The sequence below is a fragment of the Leopardus geoffroyi genome, chromosome A3, assembly GCF_018350155.1.
Source record: "Leopardus geoffroyi isolate Oge1 chromosome A3, O.geoffroyi_Oge1_pat1.0, whole genome shotgun sequence".
In the NCBI taxonomy this organism is placed as follows: Eukaryota; Metazoa; Chordata; class Mammalia; order Carnivora; family Felidae; genus Leopardus; species Leopardus geoffroyi.
Window position 1 is genome coordinate 29,579,304 of NC_059336.1, and position 23,295 is coordinate 29,602,598.

At 53.5% G+C, this 23,295-nt stretch overlaps 1 protein-coding gene across 2 annotated transcripts in view; it reads left to right on the forward strand.

Moving 5' to 3' along the window:
- The window catches only part of EBF4 (EBF family member 4), a 60,848-nt gene extending 37,553 nt beyond the window's left edge, over positions 1 to 23,295 (forward strand). The window contains exons 8-18 of one of the 2 annotated variants that reach the window (XR_006703295.1): positions 13,655 to 13,736; positions 14,561 to 14,678; positions 14,792 to 14,925; positions 15,021 to 15,147; positions 16,729 to 16,817; positions 16,965 to 17,030; positions 17,132 to 17,309; positions 17,383 to 17,571; positions 20,373 to 20,454; positions 22,181 to 22,256; positions 22,498 to 23,295. Coding sequence is in view for 1 of the 2 variants with exons in the window: in XM_045445096.1 (XP_045301052.1) it covers positions 13,655 to 13,736; positions 14,561 to 14,678; positions 14,792 to 14,925; positions 15,021 to 15,147; positions 16,729 to 16,817; positions 16,965 to 17,030; positions 17,132 to 17,309; positions 17,383 to 17,571; positions 20,257 to 20,454; positions 22,181 to 22,251 (1,252 nt within the window). In the remaining variant the exon portion in view is untranslated. Of the gene's footprint in view, positions 1 to 13,654; positions 13,737 to 14,560; positions 14,679 to 14,791; positions 14,926 to 15,020; positions 15,148 to 16,728; positions 16,818 to 16,964; positions 17,031 to 17,131; positions 17,310 to 17,382; positions 17,572 to 20,256; positions 20,455 to 22,180; positions 22,257 to 22,497 lie in introns of both variants that reach the window. The other variant, XM_045445096.1, reaches the window with a different exon arrangement.

Below are 23,295 nucleotides of genomic sequence, written 5' to 3' on the forward strand. Positions count from 1 at the left end.
TTTAAAAAAAAATTAAGTTTATTTATTTATTTTTAGAGAGAGAAAGACTCAGAGAGCACGAGTGGGGATAGGGTGGGGAGAGAGGGAGAGAGAGAGAATCCTAAGCAGACTCCACACTCTCAGCAGTGATCCTGATGCAGGGCTTAAATCATGAACCATGAGATCATGACCTGAGCCAAAATCAAGAGTCTGATGCTTAACCAACTGAACCACCCAGTCCTCAACTTCTGAATTTAAATGTGCATATATATATATATATATATATAATTTGTATCTCTTTGTTGATATTCTCTAGTTGGTGAGGTATTCTCAAACTTTCCTTTAATTCTTTAAACGTGATTTCTTTTAATTCTTTAAACATTTATGATGGCTGATTTGAAGTCTTTGTCTAGTATATCTAATATGTGAGCTTCTCTAGGGACAATTCCTATAGACTGCTTTATTTCTCAAGCATGGACCATACTTTGCTGTTAATAATTCTTTGTTGAAAATATAATGTGGTAACTGGAAATCAGCCCCTCCTTCCTAGTGTTTGTTGCTGTTAGTGATTGTTTATTTAGTGAATTTTGCAGACTATTTCTATAGTTTTGTCATGTGTGGCCACTAAAGTTTTTGTTCAGTTAGCTTAGTGGTTAGCTTATGAATGGACAGGCATTTCCTAAGTGCCTTAAACCAACATGTCTTCAGTAATTTGCCAGGTCATTTGCTGTGTGTGTACTGGGACATGCCTTCAGTGTTCCAGCAATTTACAACTCTGACTTAACCTCTACTTCCTGCTTGTGCAGGTTTCAGGATCAACCAGAGATGAGAGGCTAGGGCCTTCTAAGATCTTCCCTGGACATATACATGGCCTCCTAGATCTCTAGGGATATATGAAAGCTTCTCAGAGCTCCCTATGAACTTCTCATTCCGCTTTTTCCTTTAAAGTTTTTGGCCAGGGGCGCCTGGGTGGCTCAGTCGGTTAAGCGTCCGACTTCAGCCAGGTCACGATCTCGCGGTCCGTGAGTTCGAGCCCCGCGTCGGGCTCTGGGCTGATGGCTCAGAGCCTGGAGCCTGTTTCGGATTCTGTGTCTCCCTCTCTCTCTGCCCCTCCCCCGCTCATGCTCTGTCTCTCTCTGTCCCAAAAATAAATAAACGTTGAAAAAAAAAATTAAAAAAAAAAAAAAGTTTTTGGCCAGACAGTTGTTTGCCCCAACTAGTGTCATTGCCTCCAGGAACAGAAATGTTAAGCAATTGCCAACTGTTGTTTTTCCACAAACACCCTGACTATAGGGATTTTCCCACTAAACAAGCTCTGGGTCAAGTCAAATCACAATTCATGTGAATCATGTTATCAAAAAGCTGCCAGACAGTTGTCTGGGAATACAGATTGTTGAGAAGCTCCAAATCTAATCTTTTCCTTCCAGTGACTTCTAGGCTGCTAGTTTTCCCAGCTACCCGGGTTGCAGTGCTGCTGTTTTTCAAATCTGCAGAGCTGGAAAGATGGGGATGGGGATAGGGCAAACTAAAATACTACAAAGATCGCTGTTGTTACTCAGATCCAGCCATTTCTCTTAAATAAATACTGCTTGGATTGTGCAAAACTTTTGTTAACTCCCACAGGTCTGAAAAAGTATAGTTCAATAGTTTTTGCCTGTGTTCCTCTTGCTTTATCACGGAACAGATTTTTGCAGTTCCTTTCTCTGCAATTCTCAAAGTTCCATCTCTACAATTGATTTTTATTATTATTTTTAGAGAGAGAGTGCAAGTGGGGCAGAGGGGCAGAGTGGGGGGGAGAGAGAGAGAATCCCAAGCAGGCTCCATGCTGAGCACAGAGCCTGATGCAGGGCTCAATCCCATGACCCGAGGATCATGACCTGAACCAAAATCAAGAGTCAGGCACACGTTCAACCAACTGAGCCATCCAGACACCCCTACGATTGATATTTTTAATCTAAGTACAGGATTTTATACTGTTCCCTATTAAAAGTGATTTGGGGGCTTTGGTCCAGCATTCATCCTGTCATAGTAATTCTGACCCTTGAATTCTATCATGAATCAGTGAGCACTGTGAGGCAGGCGCTGTAATGGATGCTTGGGAGAAAAGGAAAGTTTGAACAATGATTCCTGCCCTCTGAGAGCTTATTGAGCAGTTGAGGAGACAAAACAAAATTGTTTAAGCCTTTATATAATGATAAAAGGAAATAGAGATCAAGGCAAAACTTTAAGACAAACACTATCAATAGAACTTCCCGCAAGGATAGAAATATTCTGCACTGACCAATATGGTAGCCAATAGCCAAAAGTACCTATTGGCCACTTGAAATGTGGCTACTATGACTGAGGAATTAAACTTTTGATTTTATTTCATTTTAATTTATTCAAACTTGAATGGCCACATGTGGCTACCTTATTGGACCAATATGGTAGCCAATAGCCAAAAGTACCTATTGGCCACTTGAAATGTGGCTACTATGACTGAGGAATTAAACTTTTGATTTTATTTCATTTTAATTTATTCAAACTTGAATGGCCACATGTGGCTACCTTATTGGACATCACAGCTCTAAAACTAAATATTTCCTTGATTGGCTTGGTGTGGGAGTGGGTGGGGAAGATTCCCTCCTGTGGAAAGCCTACAATTCTCCTCCTCTGGCAGCCAGAGGAGCTATGGGCTGTGAACACACTCTGGCATGTGGTTGTGCCTGGTGCACAGTGGCTATTGTAGTGATACTGTTGAAACAAGTTACATCTGGGCCACCTGGCAGAAGTAAGCTCTAATCTACCCTGTTGTGGGTAGACCCCAATTTCTACGTCAGGCACAACCTGACAAATGCAATTGATAAGAAGGTGTTGTGGGAGCTGCAAAGAATCAGCTCTTTCCTCTTTAACCCAATGGTCAATGCAACATTCCATAGCCACAAGACAAGCTCACGATAGTGCCCATCTCCTTCCACCCTTTCCAGTGGGGTCTCTTTGCTCTCACACTGACGCTGCAAACAGGCTTCTGTCTGGGGCCCATCCTGGTAATTCTCTTTGGGGTCCTGGAACCTCACTGCTGGGTCAATGCTGAGGTAGGACTGAGGGTCCCCTGCAGAATGAACTTCCTTCCCCCACTCCACCCCTTTCAGAGCTGGGAACATCTGAGGGAGAGAGAAGCAGAGGGGGTTCATATGAGATCCCCCCATGAGCCCAGGGAGTCATGTCAGCCGGGACGCCAATCACGAGAACAAGGATCCCCAAGCCCCCCTGACTCAGAACAAAGACTGAAGACAAAACGTCTGGGCAGCTAAAGCTGAGCTCAGGTTCACAGTGGCCCCCATGCTGAGGCATGAGTAGAGCTGAGGACAGCGCCCCCAGAGGATATTAGAGAAGTCACACATGAGGAAGTCTGGGGGACCATAATAGGTGGAGTGGGAGAGATGGCTAGCAAATAAACTGTCTGCAGTTTGAATGATTAATCCTCTCCATAAAGTGAAGGGCTATTCAGAGTTGGGAGACTCAAGCCAACGTGGAACGTCTGGCCAGATGACTTGGAACAAGGCCCCGCCTCCCTCAGTTTCCTCACTTGTAACAGGAAGCTGACTCTCAACCCACCCGAAAGGGACGTTGTAAGTTAAGTAAGATGTGCTTATGCAGTGCCTGCCACAATATCACTTCTTATCCCCACCCCACCCTCATCCTGATTGCCCATCCCAGAGAAGGAGCCTACACAGCACCAAGAAAGTCCATCAGAGCTAAGGAAAAGCTTCCTGACTCCGGCCATAGTCAGAGGTGAGCAGGAGGGGAGCGTGAGCCTCTGCCAGGGGTCCTGGAATGTCTGGGGCTGGAAATGGAATCGTCTCTGTACAGGAAGGGCGCAACACTCAGCCTCCTGTCCTCTCTGCCCGGGGCCACTCGGCACGTTAAGGAAAGTGCCAGGCCTTGCCGACCCCCAACCTCTGCCTCTCACGTGATCCATAAATAGGAGGTGCCAAAGTTTCTGGGAGCCTGGCTCACCCACCCAAAGCCAGAAGAACATACAACTTCTTTCCTTCCGTCTCGGGACCCCCCCTCCCCTTCATATCCCCGAGTTACTTAGAGGCACATCTCCCTCCTCTGTGGATTCCATCTGCCTGTCCATCCGCTCAGCTCCCCATCCTTCCTACCTTTCCTCCATCCCTGCTCCTCTTCTGTTCTTCCCTTGGGGTCTACCTCTGCATTCACAGAGGACTTCAAGGCTGAGGGGACATGCAGGGCTCGTGTGTATATGTCCGTGTCCACAGGGGCGCAGATGGGCTTCACGCTCAGGTGACCCCTTGTAACTGCTCCAGCCTGTCCCTGCTGCTCCATGCGGGGCGCCCAGAGGCCTGCATTAGCAGCGCCCCCCCCCCATCCCTCGACCCCTCCCCTCGGGGAAGTGGAGTCACCACCACTCTTCTTGGGCAGCTGGGGGCCCCTTAGCCGGCTCTCTACCACCTCCCCCGCTCTGCTCAGGCCCCATGCCCAGCCCTGAGGTTTGGAGAGCCTAGTAAGTGCCCTATCAACATGTTAATCAAATTACTTAGGAGCTAAAATTGACGCTGTTCATTAATTATACAAGATTATGCTAATTGTGCATGCAAATGCATGCAGGGGAACAGAAGGTGTTCAGGCGCATGGTGGGCCATTAGCATAGAGGATGGGGTGCGGGTGCATTGGCATGCTAATGTATGCGCCCCGGGCTATTTATAGTCCCCCAGCCCATCTGCGCTGCAGCCACCTCTGCCCCAAGTAGGTATCATGGCAGGGAGGCCAGGTCCAGGCCTGGCAGGTGGCTATGACCCTGGGGACACTTGGCTTTGGCTGCTGCCCCGGGCCGAGATCAGGAAGTAGTGTGGGCCACCCCAACCTGGGCCTGGATTATCCCACCAACCTCCTCCCTTACCATCCCTTGTCTAGCCTAGGCCCTTTGGCGCCCACTTCCCTGGAGGTAAAATGCTTCCGAATGCCACAGCCAGTAAGGCCCCCTCTGCTGACTCCCCATCACCCACAGGGTCCGATCCCACGGGATTTGGTGCCACGCCCCCAGGCCCTGGTCCACAGCTCTCCTCCTCCATCTCATCAGGTACCACTGGGAAAGTGTGCCCTACATGCCCCCTGTCCCTGGGCAGGGCTGTTTATCCCCTCTGCACGAAGGGCCCCTGCCTCTTACTCCTCATCCAGGGAAAATGCCTCTGGTCTTTCAAGGCCCCAAGTGCCCAAGATCAAATGCGACCTCGAGGACCCCCTTCCAGAGTGAAGGCTGCGGCTCCATTGGACAAGTGATCTAGCATGTCCTCCCCTCTATCTTATTGATTATACTCCAGGTTTCTCTCTTTCCTGCTGGATTGTAATTTCCTTAAGACTTTATTTACCCCTAGACTGCACTGCCTGACACATGTAAGGTGTTTAATACATCTCTGTAAATGGGTGTATTGAATGAATGAGGGAATGAATGGGCCAGCCACCTGTATCCTCCTCTGTCCTTGAGCGAGGGGGGGGGGGGCAGGGGGGGGGGGCAGGGAGAGGCAGACGATGAAAACGGTGGAGGGCACAGATCCTGCCCCAGAAGGTATCGGTTTCTTCTGAGGCTCACGAGCTCAAAGGCAAGCCCTTTGGAGTCAAAATTAGCAGAGGATTCCTCCCCGCCCCATCCCATCCCAGGTTCTAATGCTAGCTTTGGACTTGGAAATACACACCTAGTTTTATTCTACACTTTGCTTCCAATCTACTTTCTTTCCGAGGTAGTCACAGGACGCTTGTTTTGAAGACCCTGGCCCAACTCCCGTATCCATTCACATCACTTCCTCTTTCTTGATCTCTACAGTCCAGTATAGTTGGTAGCCATGAGCCACGCGGGACTATCTCAGTTTAAATTAAAAATGAGGGGCACCTGGGTGGCTCAGTCGGTTGAGCATCCGTCTTTGGCTCAGGTCATGATCTCATGGTCCGTGGGTTCGAGTCCCGCATCGGGCTCTGTGCTGACAGCTCAGAGCCCGGAGCCTGCTTCGGATCCTGTGTCTCCCTCTCTCTCTCTGCCCCTCCCCTGCCCGTGTGCTGTCTCTTTCTCCCTCTCAAAAATAAATGAGCATTTAAAAAAAGAAACGAAACAATGGGGCGCCTGGCTGGCTCAGTCAGTGGAGCATGGGACTCTTGATCTCAGGGCTGTGAGTTTGAGTCCCACATTGGGTTGTAGAGGTTATTTTAAAATAAAAATAATACCTGACTGTTATTATTACTGAGGTCAATAATTACTTTCAATAATACTATTACTTTAAAATAAATAAGTAAACTAAAATGAAACGGAATTTAAAGTAGTTTTTCAGTCACACTAGCCACAAGTCAAGTGCTCAATGGCCACAGGCGGCTAGTGGATATCATTTTGGGAAAAGCTCTCCTGGGCAGAATTTGTAATCTACACGTTCGTTCCCTGCCTCCTAACAGTGCTGGAGCTACAAGCGTCCTGGGGCTCAGTCTGGCTCTTTCAATGACTATCAGCTTTCTCTCTGGAAGTGGGAACATAATTTCCGCTCTCAGTGAGTCTCTCATGGGACGCAGGGAGGGGAGAGGTGGGGCAAAGCTGTGCGACCTGGTTTCCTCAGATGGGATTCCTAGAAGCAGAGCTGGGGATGGGATGCTTGTGAAAGGGGTTTATTGGAGGAGAGCTCTAGGAAGAGAAGGAGGGGAACAGCATCCACAGGAGAAGCTCAGCAAGCAGACGCTCTCAGCTGGAGTCTGGCACCAGCCTGAGCCTTCGGGGAGTTCTGGAATGGGAAAAGCACAAGGAGTTGGTCCTCCGCGGGCCGTCAGTCTCTCTTTGGCCGTGGGCTGGTGCAGGGCATGTGCTTCTGGCTGGCGATAATTCGAGGGTAGTGGGGGCAGCCACGAGCCCTTTGACAGGCAACACCCACAGTGGCCAGGGGTGGGGGAATCCAGCAGCCCACCCTGTGATAGCCGGACCCTGTCTTCCACCGAGTGGTTCCATCCCGCTCTGCTTTCCACCCCCCTGAGGACCAAGAGTTTGACAGTGGACGCACGTCAGTCACCTCCACATGTTCCTTTGTCAGCTGAGTCTTTTCTGAGCAAAGTGCCAGGGAGCTTTCCTTATGCAATAGCGTCACCCCTGAGAAGTTACGTGGAAGTCAGGTGTTTGCACCGGAGCCACATTCAGCCCAACCTTTGCTTCCGTGGTAAGGAATATTCCTTACCAAGGAAGGTTCGTTTTCAGTTCATCTCGAGTGGTTTTTACAGGGAGGAATAAAGAGCATTTCTAGAAACGATTAGGAAGGCGACACTACGTTCAGGATGTGGTAAGGTAGGTGTTCGAGTGAACTGCTCTTACCTTTCGTTTAAATCACAGGCGCCTAGGGGCGCCTGGGTGGCTCAGTCGGTTGGGCGTCCGACTTTGGCTCAGGTCATGATCTCGCGGTCCGTGAGTTCGAGCCCCGCGTCGGGCTCTGTGCTGACAACTCAGAGCCTGGAGCCTGTTTCAGATTCTGTGTCTCCCTCTCTCTCTGACCTTCCCCCACTCATGCTCTGTCTCTCTCTGTCTCAAAAATGAATAAACGTTAAAAAAAATTTTTTTTAAATAGATCACAGGCGCCCAAGTCATGGTGTATCATTACTACCCTTTAATTGCCTCATTAGCGGGATGACCACTGTCCACAGCTCTTCTTCTGGTCTTTTATTAAACTGTTTAAAATTTTTTTATTAATTTTTTTTTAGAGAGAAAGAGCACATGCGAGCATGGGGGGAGAGGCAGAGTGGGGGGGGGGGGGGGAGAAGGAGAATCTTAAGCAGCCTCCACGCTCAGTGCGGAGCCCGCCGAGGGGCTCGATCCCATGACCCTGGGATCACGACCTGAGCCGAAATCAAGAGTCGGAGGCTCAACTGACTGAGCCACCCAGGGGCCCCCTTATTAAACTTTTCATAAGAGAGAATGTTGAACATCTAGGCAGAATAAAATAATGAACCACGAGGACCCTTTGCTGAATTTGAACAGGGATCAACTCTTGGTTCATCTTGTGCAACTGGTCTTTAATCCCGAAAATCTTGTCAGGCTAAGAGCAACGGTCACCACAGCCAAAGGCCCCAAACTAGCAGCAAGGGGACCTGAGTCTCCTTTGCAACCTTGATGAATTCGTAACCTTGAGGAAATCCGCACCGAATGACTGGCTGTGCCCCTGTACAGCCTGCCTCTCAGGGCTGCTTTTGAAGGAGGCTTAATTGCCAGCCTCATGCCTGGGGCAGGGTCGGACTCTGAGAGCCCCAATTAGAGGGAATTTTCCATGACGCCTGTCCATATCAGTGGTTCATAGAGCCCCGAGCTCATATCCAGACTTTGGCGTTCACTGTGACTTTGTACTTGATTCTTGCTTATCCTCAGTTTTCTCATCCGTCAAGTGGGAATGATCGCAAACCTACACCACCTCAGGGTTATGAGAGGATTAAACAGGGTCATGATGAGCCAGGCCCCAATCAATACCAAATATGAGTCAAAGTGACCTTCCCCTAGAAAATCAGATAACTTTTAGGCGGCTCTGTTCACATAATACTCTAGAGCAGCATAAATATAATGCGAGCCACATAGGTAACTTAAAATTTTCTAGTAGCCTCATTTTTAAAAACAAAAAGGAAACTGGTAACATCGATTGTGACAATATATTTTATTTAACCCAATATACCTAAAATATTTCAACATGTGATAAATCTAAACATATTACTAGGGGCGCCTGGGTGGCGCAGTCGGTTAAGCGTCCGACTTCAGCCAGGTCACGATCTCGCGGTCCATGAGTTCGAGCCCCGCGTGGGGCTCTGGGCTGATGGCTCAGAGCCTGGAGCCTGTTTCCGATTCTGTGTCTCCCTCTCTCTCTGCTCCTCCCCCGTTCATGCTCTGTCTCTCTCTGTCCCAAAAATAAATAAACGTTGAAAAAAAAAATTTTTTAATAAAAAATAAACATATTACTAGTCAGCTATTTTACATTCTGTATGGCTTTCTTTAATGTTTATTTGTTTTTGAGAAAGAAAGAAAGACAGCATGAGAGGGAGAGGGGCAGAGAGAGAGGGAGACACAGAATCCGAAGCAGGCTCCGGGCTCTGAGCCGTCAGCACAGAGCCCCACGCGGGGCTCAAACCCACAAACCGTGAGATCATGACCTGAGCCGAAGTCGGACGCTCAACCGGGTGAGCCATTCAGGTGCCCCGTTCTGGGTTTTTTTCTAAATAAGCCATTGAAATTCAATGCGTATTTTAATTTTTTTTTCAACATTTATTTATTTTTGGGACAGAGAGAGACAGAGCATGAACGGGGGAGGGGCAGAGAGAGAGGGAGACACAGAATCGGAAACAGGCTCCAGGCTCTGAGCCGTCAGCCCAGAGCCTGACGCGGGGCTCGAACTCACGGACCGTGAGATCGTGACCTGGCTGAAATGGGACGCTTAACCGACTGCGCCACCCAGGCGCCCCTCAATGCGTATTTTAAAAACATCTCAATTCAAACCACATTTCAAGCGCTCAATGCCACATGGGGCTAGTGGCCGCCCTATTGGATAGGACAGCACTAGAGTAGTGTGTCTCAAATTTTAGGAGGCCTCAGAATCACCTGGAAGGCTTATGAAAACACAGATGGCCGGGCCCCCCCTGAAGAGTGTCAGTGGGTCAAAGGTGGGGCCTGAAATTCTGTATTTCGAGCCAATTCCCAGGCTGCTCCTGGTCCAGAAGGCACACTTGGAAAACCACTGTTCCAGGATGAGTTTGAAAGGACTCGTAGTCATCATTGTGCCTTATTTTCAAGTTATGGGTGATTTTTCTTAACACCCCTGAGGCTGGTGCGGGGTTAGGGGGTACACAATGGTAGCAGCAGGCTCTCTGGGGGTGTTTGCGTTGGCTCGGCCCTGGCTGGCTGGGAGAAGCCTCGCAGACTACCTACCATTGGCAGTGGGTGAGATTCACCAGCTCTACCATTGCTGGCATTGACTGTGTGCATCTCTGAGCTACAAGTTCAGGGGGAGGGGAAAGGAGACTGACCCTCAGCACCCCCAGGGAGGGCCCAGGCCTTGTGTGGCTGCTTCCTCCTCAACACCACTCTGCGGGTAATGCCAACCAGGCTTAAAAACAGAGAGGCTCTGGGGCAGGTCTGCATAGATGGGGGTGCACGCAGGGCCCCGGGGGGGCTGCGGGAGGGGCAGTCCCTGAACTTAGAATGGCCAGAAAAGACTGGCCAGACAGGGAGTGGGGACTGGTATAGACCCAAAGGTCTGTGACTTATTTCCGGAAGTGAGTTATACTGGAAAGAGAAAGGATGGGAAGACGTGCTGAGCAAGGACTGTGGAAGGGCTGAGGGGGCTTCTTGAGGCAGAGGGGATGGGACCCTGCCGGAAGCGGCAGTGAAGCCTTGGGAGGTCGGAAATAAAGGATGTCCCAGAGGCTGTCCCTGGAAGGTGCCTCAGCAGCCATCAGTTGCTATTCTCCTGTTTCTCCTGGTGGATGGAGGTGGATGTTAAAGATGCAGGAAACACCCCAGGCCACAAAGCGAGTCAGCGCCTCGGCCAGAGCCCACATCTCTGGGCCTATCTCAAGAACCCTTCCTCTGGGGGCCCCCGGGTGGCGCAGTCAGTGAAAGCACTCCCAACTCTTTTTTTTTTTTTTTTTCAATTTTTTTTTTACTGTTTTTATTTATTTCTGAGACACAGAGAGACAGAGCATGAGCAGGGGAGCGGCAGAAAAGCGTCCAACCCTTGAGCTCCGCTCAGGTCATGATCCCACAGTTCGTGAGTTCGAGCCCCGTGGCGGGCTCTGTGCTGATGGTTCAGAGCCTGCCTGGAAGTCTGTCTCCTCTCTGCCCCTCTCCGCCACTCGTTCTTTGTCCCTCTCTCAAAATAAACGAACTTAAATTAAAATGAAATGAAGAATAAAAGAACCCTCCCTCTGGATTCTGTAGGCTTGAGAGTGGAGTTGGGTGCAGCGGGCACATGTGCGGGTGTAAGGGAAGTGTGTGTCACTCCCAAGCCTGCACCATCAGTGATATCCAAGGGCTGGCACTCACCCCTTCAGGACAGGGACTGTTCCCGTCCTGGTGTTCACCTGCCTCCTTCTAGCACCTCGTAAAGCACCTCCTCCAACCAGCACCATGTGGATATGGAATTTAAAAGAAGTGGTCTGCACCATGTCATGGAAATGCGGGGTGTGTATAAGGTGATTACTGTGAGCGTAGGGGTGTCTGCACGATGGGGTGTCTTATAGGGATAGAGGGAACCATTACTATGGCAAATAATGTGAACTCAACGGAGTGTCTATACTCTGCAGATATGCTGTTCGGGAGCATTTGGGGTGGCCTAATGGGGTATAAAGGGCATCTACACTGGGCTGACTACTGTTTGGGGGCATATAAGCTGTGTGCATGCAAGGTATCCTGTAGGGGTGAATGGGGGGTGTCTACATGGTGGATGCGCACTGTTTGGGGTCATAGAAGACATCTGCATCTCCGAATGCTCTGCAGGGGTGCACAGAAGGTCTACACTACATGAAACTATTTGGGGAGGTATTCACGGTGGATGGAAATGTGTGCTGACGTAACGGCCCTATAGAAAGGGAAATTAAAGGGTTCCCAGAAGGATATCCACTGGGTGGGGGAATGTGACAGGTGGTAAGGTGTCAGCAGCGTGGACAGAGGCAGGGCCTGGGGGTAGGTGCATCTCCAGGTAAATGGTGCCAACTCCCAATGAGTGGCTGCCCCTTGGGACACCTCTGTTCCAGGGGTGAAGCCCACCCCTACCAGTACTTGGAGACTAGCTTTTATTTTTTTTAATTTTTTTAAAATTGTTTTAATGTTTATTTATTTATTTTGAGAGAGAGAGAGAGCATGAGCAGGAGAGGAGCAGAGAGAGAAAGACACAGAATCCGAAACAGGCTCCAGGCTCCGAGCTGTCAGCACAGAGCCCGATGCGGGGCTCGAACTCACAAACCGTGAGATCATGACCTGACCCGAAGCTGGACGCTCAGCCGACTGAGCCACCCAGGCGCCCCTTTTTTTTTTTTTTTTTTAATGTTTGTTTATTTATTTTGAGAGAGAGACAGAGCATGAGCAGGGGAGGAGCAGAGAGAGAAAGACACAGAATCCGAAACAGAAGGGACTAGCTTTTAGAACCTATAATAAATCTTCCTCTGAATATGAAGTTCATGCTTTGGAGTTGGAGGCAACTCTAAGGACTTAAGTGGATATTCAGATTTGGGGTTCAAAACCCGGGGGGTTGGATGGTACAATGAGGCAGCGCACTGGCAGAACCCATGGAATAGCCCAGGAGGCGGGCTACATGCCAGGAGCCGAACCCCTGCAGACGTTAGCCCTGCAGGCTGTGGTTTGGAAAGGACATCTCCCCGGATGCTCACAGGATCCTGAACGGGCTAGGGCAGATATTGAAACATTCTGAGTTCACTAAGGGCACCAATCCAGGGCATTATCCTTGATTACCTTGCTGGTGGGTGGCAAAGCCGAGGCCCACCCTCCCAGCCAACTGCCTGAAAGGACCAGAGGACCAACTTCTCATGTGTTTTCTCTAAAAGCCAGTCTCATCAGGGCATACACTGTGCTTTTTTTGCGATTGCTGTGTGTAAAAAAGAAGGTACTCATTGTGTATCTGTACGGCCTCGGGTCTGACAGGTACGCTGTGGTATGTGATGGGTATAGGCTCTGCCTGATGAGCTTTTTGCTATGTGTATAACAGATGTAGAACACGTGCAAGGGAGATCTGTTTGGGGGGGGGGTGTGCCGTGGCAGGGAATCTGCTACGTGTGAGCGAGATCTGTGTGCAAGAGGGATTTGTTTTTTGGGGGGGGGGGTCTGCTATGAAGGAGGAAGGGTGATCTGCTCGCTCTATGTGATGACTACACAGCATTTGCTGTGAGTGTATTTTGGGTAATCATATACAACACAAAGTGGTATATTAATATATACTTTCATATTCTTCCTGTGCATCTACTGTACAGGATGGGCATATGCTGCATGTGATGGGTATAGACTCTGTGTGTGTGAGTAGTATACCATATGTGTATGATGACTATAGGCTATATGTGGAACATGTATCATATATGCTCTCTGAAGGATACCCTGAGTATAGTGGGTATACACTGTGTGTGACGGCCATATTTTGTAATAGTATATCAGGCATATGCGGTATATATAATGGGTGTATTATCATGAGTATACGTTGTGTGTGTTAGTATACTCAGGAGGAGGGATGTGCTGTGTGAGGTGAATGCACTTTTATGTGTGATGCACATGCAGAATGACAAATATACATGGTGTGGGGTAAGTTTACAGGTAAATGTGAGTACATATTACCTGTGGCATATACGTTGTGGAGTGGGGATAATTCATGAGTAATGGGTATATATATCATATATATAATGGACATATTTGGATAAGCGTGATGAGTATATACTTTGTGGGCAGGGGTGGATAATCCGTGTCGTGAATTAATTGCTGGGAAGGGGCTACTCGGTACGTTTCAGGCACTCTGTATATATGCAGCTTGTGGTGGGAATATGGGATGTGTGCCTTGTGTGAGCAGAGGGGAGTCACCCCGCCAGGAAGGGGCATGGAAGGGAACAGTTGGATCTTCATCCATTTCCAGACCCCCTACCTCCACCCTTCAGCCCACCCACCATACTGTTTCAGGTTCTTCCTCAAGTTCTTCCTCAAGTGCAACCAGAACTGCCTAAAGAATGCAGGGAATCCCCGAGACATGCGCCGCTTCCAGGTGGGTCTGGGAGAGGGGTCCCCTTGCATCCGGTCACCCTTTCCCGATGGGGCGGGCGGGGAAGGCTGTGGTCCCGCCACCCTGGGAAAAGCCCCACGGCAGATCTCTGCCCAGCCCAGTGCTTCAGGGCCTGGTGCCTGCTGGGGGTGGGGCAGCTCCATCTCAACTTATGCTGGCTGCCAAGGGAGGCTTCATTAGAGTCCCACTTAAGGAGATGCTAATTGTGACATTTTTACATGATTAACGACCCAGCTAATTTGCATAGCGTGAAGCAGAGAGCAGCTGCCCTTAGTACATCCCCAACCTGCACACCCCTCTCAGTGAAGGGTGGGAGGGAGAGAAGGAGGCAGCCCCGATTTCCTCCCGAGGGTGGGGGGGCTCCTGCTGATGGCTTCTCAGGCTGATGCTGCCCCCTCCCCACCGCCCCACCCCCAGTCAAAACTCTCACTCCCACTAGCCTAAGACACATTCCAGCCTTGGAGCTCCAGGGATACAGCCTGGGGTGCGGGTGTGTATAATAAGAACAGTAGGCACTCTGCCCAACGAGCCAGAGTTTTCTTTCAGCGCTCTTGATTTTTCTAGTTCGTGGGGTTCCCCTCCCTGGGCAGCCAGAGACCGTGTGTCCCGGGGCATCACTTGACCTAGCTGCCTCCCCCTTCCACCGTTCAGCCCCTGGGGGGAGCTCTTTCCCCTGCCAATGACTCTGAGTTCCAGCATCCAGCCACCCACTCTCACCGAGTTGCCTGTTCCCCACAACAGTCCCCCCACCACCACCAGGGAGCGCCCCAGGGCCTCACCCAGGCTGGCCTCCACTCTCCTCACAGGTGGTGGTGTCCACGACGGTGAGCGTGGATGGGCACGTGCTGGCCGTGTCTGACAACATGTTTGTGCACAACAACTCCAAGCATGGTCGCAGGGCGCGCCGCCTGGACCCCTCTGAAGGTCAGGACCCCCCCCCCCCCCCCCCCGCCCAGCACCCGCTGCCGCGAGCCCAGCCAGCCCCCAGCCCCCACTTTGGTGCAGGCCCCTGATCTGGCTCCTCACCTGCCTCCCAGCTGCCACCCCCTGTATCAAGGCCATCAGCCCCGGGGAGGGCTGGACCACAGGAGGCGCCACCGTCATTGTCATCGGCGACAACTTCTTCGATGGATTGCAGGTCGTGTTCGGGAACGTGCTCGTGTGGAGCGAGGTGGGCCACCCCCGACAGTCTCCCTCCTGGCCTCGAGGCTGGGCCCTCCCCTCGCCCCGGGCTGGAACCCGCAGGCCTCCCCTCTCCCCTCGCAGCTCATCACGCCCCACGCCATACGGGTTCAGACGCCCCCGCGGCACATTCCCGGGGTGGTGGAGGTGACCCTGTCCTACAAGTCCAAGCAGTTTTGCAAGGGAGCCCCAGGCCGTTTTGTCTACACAGGTAAGGAGTCAGGTGGGGGGTGCGGGAGGGGGCAGAGAGGCCCAGGGTTGCTGGAAGGAGTTCCATCCAGCGCACCAGAGCCCGGGTCGTGGTTAGCCAATACCTACCGTGTGGCCACGCCCCCTAAGCGGCTGCCCCGCCTCTTCCCCACCTAAACCACGTGACCGCTCCTTGAGCGGTAGGATCTTTTCAGAGCTTGTTTCCCTCTTTGGCCTAGGTCTCCTCAATCCCCTCCCAGGCTCGCAGTCTCAGCCCCGTCGGGACATTCCCCCTGCCTAGGACCTCCTCGCCAGGACACCTCCCCCCCCCCCCCCCCCCCCCCCCACACACACGCATTCCCCAGGGTCTAGAATATCTCCAGCGGCATGTTTATTTCAAAGGTGCCCCAAATAGGCTCGATGCTCCCTAATCTTCCCTGGGTCTCTTGGTTCCCCAAGCCACCTCAGTCTTCACTCTACGTGGGCATAAGCAGGTGCACGCCCCGCCCCCCAATATACCCCTTGCAGGAAGCAAGGGCGAGAAGTTAACACAAGACAGGAGTGTCGAATCCCCCCTCCTGGCTCTATTTGACTACCCACCAGGACCCTCTCCACCTTCATCTTCCTGCCCTGTCCCAGCCACCCACTTCTCCCCATCCTCCTCCCTGCAGATAACCACCTAACCCTTCCCAGCACCCGACACTCAGTAGCCATACTTACCGTCAGGGAGTTACGGTCTTAAGCGGGTAGGGGTGGCCCTAGCAGTGAACAAAGTGTGAGGTGAGTGGAGTTACACGCGGAGTGCTGGGAGGGGAGGACCTCTAGGAGGGAGTGTGGGCTTAACTGGACTCAGGCTGAGACGGGAGGGGTGAATAGGGAGGCAGAGATGGGGAAGGAAAGACAGTCCTGGAGAAGGAGTGGCAAATGCAAAGACATGGGAATGAGTGCGTGCTTTACACTTTGGGGGAAACTAAAGGAAATTCACTAAATCTGGAGTTGGCGTGAAGAAAGTGGGTAGGGCCTTGAGGCTGGTGAGTTGGTCCTGGCCAGGCCAGGAGGAGGAGAGAAGGAAGTCCTGGGGAGCCTAGTTAGGAGTCTGCTGCCTCCTCTGCAGAACCCTGGATGTGGCCAGTCCTTTCCCTGGCGCACCGGCAAACTTCTAATGGTCACATGCTGTGACCTGAGCTGTGATAAATGGAGATTGTTGGGGTGTTTTACTTTTGTAATTAATATGTTATTCCTGGTAATGGAGACAGAAAACTCTCCCTCCAGTCCTGCCCCTAGGACTGTAGACGCTAATACGTACATACAGTTGCATTTTTCGAACCACAGATGGGATGGGATGGTGCTTGTGTGTTAATGCCAAGCGCCTGGCACAGGGCCCAGCTCAGTAAATATTTGTTGAATGAATGAGCAAAGAAATGAACTGAGGAAACTCCGCGAACCGAACCTTGCTGACCCGTGTGCCCGGAGCATTCCAAGAGGTTTGGGCCAGGCTTGGTGGAGGGGGTCTGCAGCGAGGCTCCCGGACTTGTTGCCGGCCGGCTTGGTCCTGCGGAGCGCGCTGGGAGGGGGTCCTCCAAAACGCCGCCCCTCTCCCCAGCCCTGAATGAGCCCACCATCGACTACGGATTCCAGAGGCTACAGAAAGCCATCCCCAGACACCCCGGAGATCCTGAGAGGCTGCCCAAGGTACCCAGCGGGGCGCAGCAGACCGGGGATGAGCGAGTCCTGTGGCCCCAGGGGCGGGGTGGGTGGGCGGAGGGGACGCCCGGCCCCTCTGCCACCCCCCACCCCGGGGCTGTCCCTCCATCCCGCTGTCTCCTCCCCCGCCCCCAGGAGGTGCTGTTGAAGCGGGCGGCCGACCTGGCGGAGGCCCTGTACGGAGTGCCCAGTAGTAACCAGGTATGGCGCCTCCGCCCGCCTCCTCGCGCCGCCAGGCCGGGGACTGTCCCCCTCCCGGCGCCTGCGGCTGCCCCGGCCGTGCCCCGCTCTTGTCTTCGCAGGAGCTCCTCCTGAAGCGCGCGGCGGACGTGGCCGAGGCTCTGTACAGCGCCCCCCGCGCGCCCGCGCCGCTGGGACCCCTGGCCCCGAGCCACCCACACCCGGCCGTCGTGGGCATCAACGCCTTCAGCAGCCCGCTGGCCATCGCCGTCGGGGACGCCACGCCGGGCCCGGAGCCGGGTGCGTCCCGCCGCCCCTGAGCGCAGCCCCGGGTCCCCGCCCGCGCTGCGCCCCTGACCGCCCTCTCTCGCAGGCTACGCGCGCAGCTGCAGCAGCGCGTCCCCGCGCGGGTTCGCGCCCAGCCCCGGCTCGCAGCAGAGCAGCTACGGCAGCGGCCTCGGCTCGGGCCTCGGCAGCTACGGGGCGCCGGGCGTGGCCGGCCTCGGCGTGCCCGGGTCCCCTAGCTTCCTCAATGGCTCAACGGCCACTTCACCCTTCGCCAGTGAGTGTCCCCTGCCCGGGGAGCTGCATGGGGCTCAGCCTTGCCCCCTCCCAGCCCCAGGGGGGTGGGGGGCTTCCGGCGACTGTCTCACCACGGTCGACCCTGGCCTTGCCCTTGTGAGCCAGGCCGGCCGTCTCTGCGTGTGACCTGTGGGACGCCTGCCCCTCGACCCCACCCCTTGGCTGCACATCCCGGGCCCTGGGGCCGGGGCAGTTCTCGCACCTTTATTCTTTGAGGATTCCAGTTGCACGCATCGCTTCTAGCCCTCCGCTCCCCTTGAAAGGGCCTTTACCGGGACTGGGGGGGTGGGGGTACCGACATCCTGCTGAAACCTGGCAGACCGCCACCTTTCCATCTTATGCGGGGACTTTGGGAGGAGGCTGGCGCCCCTGCCGGAGGTCCTAGGGAACTAATGGCTCAATCCAAATGGGCTTCTGTCTGTCCCCCGTGGTCTGAGAAACAGGGGTCAGAGGAGGGAAGTTGTGGCTCCCTGCAATCCGGCTGGGAAGAGCAGGCAAATTGTGTGGTCAGACAGATGGATACAGGGTTTGAAAGTCCCAATCAGGAGGTGTCTGACATTCAACAAGTTACTTTATTTCTTTCAACTTCAATTTCCTCTCTGTAGAACCGGATCAGTATCACCCCTGCCTAGGGTCTGTTCTCAGATCTGAATGGGCACTGTGCATGAAGTGCCCAGACACAATTCAGAAAGAGTGTATGATATTCCATCCTGGGTACTGCTCTTTCTGGCTGTGGGTTTGAGCCTGACTCTCCTGATGGCCTGGGCTCAGCTTCTGGGACCTGAAGCCCCATATGTCTGTGTTTACACAGGCCGTGAACCTCTACTGTCCCTACTAAGACCCCTGTCTCTCCTGGACCTCTGCTCAGGCCAGGCTCCGCCTCTCCCACTTCCTTCAGATCTGGGACAGCATTCTTACAAACTCTCTGGGTGCCCTTTGAATTTCATATTGGCGGGATCTGGAATACCAGCCCTTTCCCTCCACCGTACTCACAGTGCAGTCGGCAGTGGGGAACACACTGCCCCAGTGGGCAGAAGCCACCCCATATGGGGTTTCCCCCCATTCAGCCAGAGGATCCAGAATTCTAGGGCTGCTTACCCCCTGCTTCCAGCATTAGCTGGGGATACCCTGGACTTGCCTCAGGGTTGGTCCCATTTTGTGACCAGTACTAACCCATGTCCCCATCCACTCCCAGTGGCATGTGACACAGCTCGGTGGTGGGGGGGGAGGGGGGTATCATTCTCATGGAGTCTGCCAGGACATGCCTGGAATGACATCCAGCACTGCCCCAGCCAGAGGGTCTGGGGCTGTCTGCTTGGGCCTCCCCTTGGTCTTCTTCTTTGGCCACCAGCAACTCTCAGTGTGGCCCACAGATCCCACTACTACCCAAACTACAATATGTGGCTGTAAGCTCCCAGCCTTGAGAGATACAGTACATTTTTCTGGCATTCGTCTCAGGCCCTTCATGGAGCTCCATGGGCCTCATCAGCTAGCAGTGAGCCTTGTCTTAAAGAGATGGTGATCCATGAAGCTGAGGACATTTGGAACAGGGACAGCTGTTGAAGGCATCGCTTTTTCAAAAGGGGAGTGGGGGTGTGCTTAGATGCCAAAGGCAGCCTTCTCAAGCTATTGGTTCCTTTCGAGAAGCCCCCACCCCCACCCCATGCCAGCCACTTGGACAACACTCACATCACAGCCTTATTGGTGTGCAGAAGAGAGAGGCAGGGAGTCGGGTTCAGATGAGGATGTAGAAAGGAGTATCCAGAGATGCCCTGGGCAGAAGCCCCCAGGAGAGGAGGCCACAGAAAGGAGGGGCAGGCAAAGCCTGTGAGGAGGAGGCTCCCCGGCTATTCCCAGGTGAACAGGCTACAGCCCTGGATGGCCAGCAGGTTGAGAACAAGAAGATCCAAGGATGTGGATCTCTGTTTTTGTTTAAAATCGACTGGTTGGAGGAGGGGGATATAGGAGGCCTCCAGGGCCCAGGCCGGAGATGACAAGGAATTGCATTAGGTCGAAAGAGAACAAAGTGTCCGGGGGTGGGGGGGCAGGGGGAGGGGTTGGGAAGGGAAACATATGTGTAGAGAAAGTTAGCTTATATTGTGAGCTGAGATTACAGGGGGGAGCTTTGTAACAGGAACCTGTGTGTACCCCCAAACTTCATCCCTGACCACTTGCCCCAGCTCTGCTGTGAACCTTGATCTTTGACTCTAACCTTAGTACCCCAAAGTCCATGAATGTTTCTTAGCATCTCAGAATCCCAGTGGCTTTCAGCAGGAACCCTGACCTATTCTTTTCCATCACTTCCTCATCATTCATCTTGGGGAGCACCTCCCAATATTTGGTTTTGTTGAGTACTCTGGTTTTCCTTTTATTTTGAGCTGGTCTGGCCCTGTCATTTACAGCTCTGAGAAAGGGTCTGTAGAACCCTCAGAGAGGCGAGTGCTAGCCCGGGACCCCAGAGACACCTAGCCTACCTTCAGACCCCGCCCTATACTGGTCTCCCCCGGACCCTCACAGCCCCCCCCCTCCCATGGGTCAGCAGCCCACGTGGGGCCCACTGCCCATGCCGGGGCCCCAACTGAGCTGCTCACTCTGGTGCTATCTCCCTGTTGTGTCTCCCACCGCCTTCCCTGCTGCGCCTGCCCCTCCCCGCCCCGCCCCGGAGTCATGCCCTCTAGCCCCCCGCTGGCCGCTGCCTCCTCCATGTCCCTCCCGGCCGCTGCCCCCACCACCAGCGTCTTCTCCTTCTCGCCTGTCAACATGATCTCCGCTGTCAAACAGAGGAGCGCCTTCGCCCCCGTGCTGCGCCCACCCAGCTCCCCACCCCAGGCCTGCCCCAGAGCCCAAGGAGAGGGGCTTCCAGGTGGGTGATCCACGCTGCCCCGCTATGGCCTGGTGGAGCAGGGGGGCTTCAGGGGCCCACTCCGTCCACATCTCACCAGAGCCTAGGGCTGGTTGGCCGGTTTTCCCTGGAGGGTGTAGAGAAGGGAGTTCTGCGGGGGTCTCAGGAAGTCCATCAGGAACCCACTTCCCTAGGCCTCATAGCTTGGGGTGGTCACCACTCTGAAACTGCCAGTTGGCCACGTGGCCAACGAGAAGATTCGAATCTCGGAGGAGGTCTGGAAACCACTCCCATCCCCACCTGGTTGAGCACAGAACAAAGACCCAACACTCGGAGCTGGAGAAACCCCACACAGGCTGCGTGCCTTTGACCTATGCCTCCTGGTGTCCACGAGAGGGTAGCATACACCGCCCTGAGAAACTGGGTCACTGGTGGGAGGGAAGGGGACTGACCTTAAATACGGTTCAACCCAGCTTCCCCGCCCCCATTTTATTAATTTTTTTAATGTTTATTTATTTTTGAGACAGAGAGAGACAGAGCATGAATGGGGGGAGGGGCAGAGAGAGAGGGAGACACAGAATCCGAAGCGGGCTCCAGGCTCTGAGCCATCAGCCCAGAGCCCGACGCGGGGCTCGAACTCATGGACCGTGAGATCATGACCTGAGCTGAAGTCGGACGCTTAACTGACTGAGCCACCCAGGCGCCCCCCGCCCCCATTTTATAGATGTAGAATTGACACTATGTCACCCCTCCCACATGCCATTAGTGAAATGGTCGTCATCTGTCATTTATCTCCTTCAAGTCAGCATCCAACTTAACAATGCTGGGCCCTGACCAGCAGTGTATAGTGAGTCAGGAAGAGTCACATCCTCTAGAATAAGATGACTTTTAGGATAGGCTCGTTAGAGAATGTTCTAGGATGATTTAAAAGGGCACAGTCTTTTTTTTTTTTTTTTTTTTTTCTTTTGCCCTGTTTCCACGTTTTGAATAATTGTTTTTTAAGCTTAATTTGGGAGAGAGAGGGCACGCACGAGCTGGGGAGGGGCAGAAAGAGAGGGAGAGAAGACTCTCAAGCAGGCTTCACGCTGATAGCACGGAGCCAGACTTGGGGCTCGAGCTCACGAACCATGAGATCATAACCCGAGCTGAAGTCAAGAGTTGGCATAACCAGCTGAGCCACCCAGGCGCCTCTAGATAATTTTTCTTAACCTGAGTGTGTCTGGAGCTTAAAATGTGAAGGTTGGGGAGAAGAGGGCCACTGATTTCTCCTACCAGCAGAGAGATCATGGAGGGCAGGGGTTTAGGCAGGGGCGAGGGTGACCGAAGTGATGAATTTTGTGGGCATACGGGAGGGAGATATGTTGCTGCCACATTAGGTTTCAGTACTCCAGGGGGCTGACCTCTTTCCTGAGCTGGCACTCTGTCTCCTCACCTTGACCCAGGCCCTCTGGAAGCAGCAGGGCTGGGAAGAGGAGCCCAGAGTCCCCTCTTTCAATTGAGGAAGTTGGGCCAGCAAGGGCTTGGGCTGCACCCCCTGAGAGAGGTCTGAAGGGCAAGCTGCACCTAACTGTCTGCAGTGCTGACCCCAGGCCAGGACTAGGAGTGACCGAATCCCTGCAAGGCTCCCCATAGCTCTGCCCTCAGAAAGTGCCGGTGCCCTGCATGCTGTCCCCTGCCCGGAGGCACACAGGCAGATAAGGCCCCCAGACCGCCCAGAGCTTACAGTTCCTCTCTTTGCTTACGGCAGACCAGCCTTTTGAAGATTCCGACAAGTTCCACTCTTCAGCCCGGGGGCTCCAGGGCCTGGCCTACTCCTAATCACGGTAGGTCTGTGGCTCAGTCTTGCTTCCTCTTTTGGCCCTGGATAGACTCTCTGTCCAAAAAACTTGCAAGGATGGGGACCTGGGATCCGAGTCTCCGTTCTCCAGGGCCCATCTAGACAGCTGTTGGGGCCACACAGCCCCACCCCCTGTGGCCGAAGCTGAACAAGTGGAGAGAAGTGGTTTCCGGTCCCCTGGCAACCAGCCTTTTTCCAGGACCTTCTTCTCTCCCTCTCCCCACCAGGTCTGCGGGTGTTGCCCCCACCGAGCCCGGACTGGAGGGCCCTCTGGGATTCACACTCATGTCCCGGATGGCAGCACAGACAGATGCAGAGCCAGGGCTTCGGGCAGACATCAACCCAGGGGCCTGAACAGGCCTCCCTGTGCTTCAGGCCTCCAGCCCCACAGGCTTCTCTCACCTCCCCTTCTTGGGGCCGGTTGAAGGCCTAGCACTGTGCTGACGCTCTTGGCAGGAGAGCATCCCGAGGTCCTGGGATGCTGGGCCTTACTGGGTCGGTTCCTCTGGAAGAGATGGGCCTTGTGCAGACCAGACCATCAGGTGGCAGGAGCCGGGGATGGGGACTGTGGGGAAGAGGACAGCTCAGGGAGAGGTCCTGTTGGTGTCTGACCCATCACAACTGGCCCAGCATCCCAACTTCTCTCCGGGGCAAAGGGTGGTGCCCAGTGGCCTCAGGAGGCCTGCCCAGGCTCCCATGGAGCTTCCAGTGGCTTCTCAACCCCCGTGGCTGCTCCCTCTGAGGCCTGCACACTCATGCTTGCCACATTACCAATCCCACTGGGGGCTTCTGGCGTGGAGGGTGCCGAAGAGGGAGTGCCAAGCCCCCCGAACTGTGGGTCTTCCTTCCAGTGGCTGTCTTGTGGACTCTGGCCCCACACGCACATGACTCTGGCCGGCCTCATAGCACCATGGAATGGGCCTTGCTGCCACCGGCCTCATATTCTGCTCTGCTGAGGTTGGAGAAATCAGAACAATAAACACAGATGCAGGTGGCCGCCCGGCCTCTCTTGCCTGCTTCCTTGG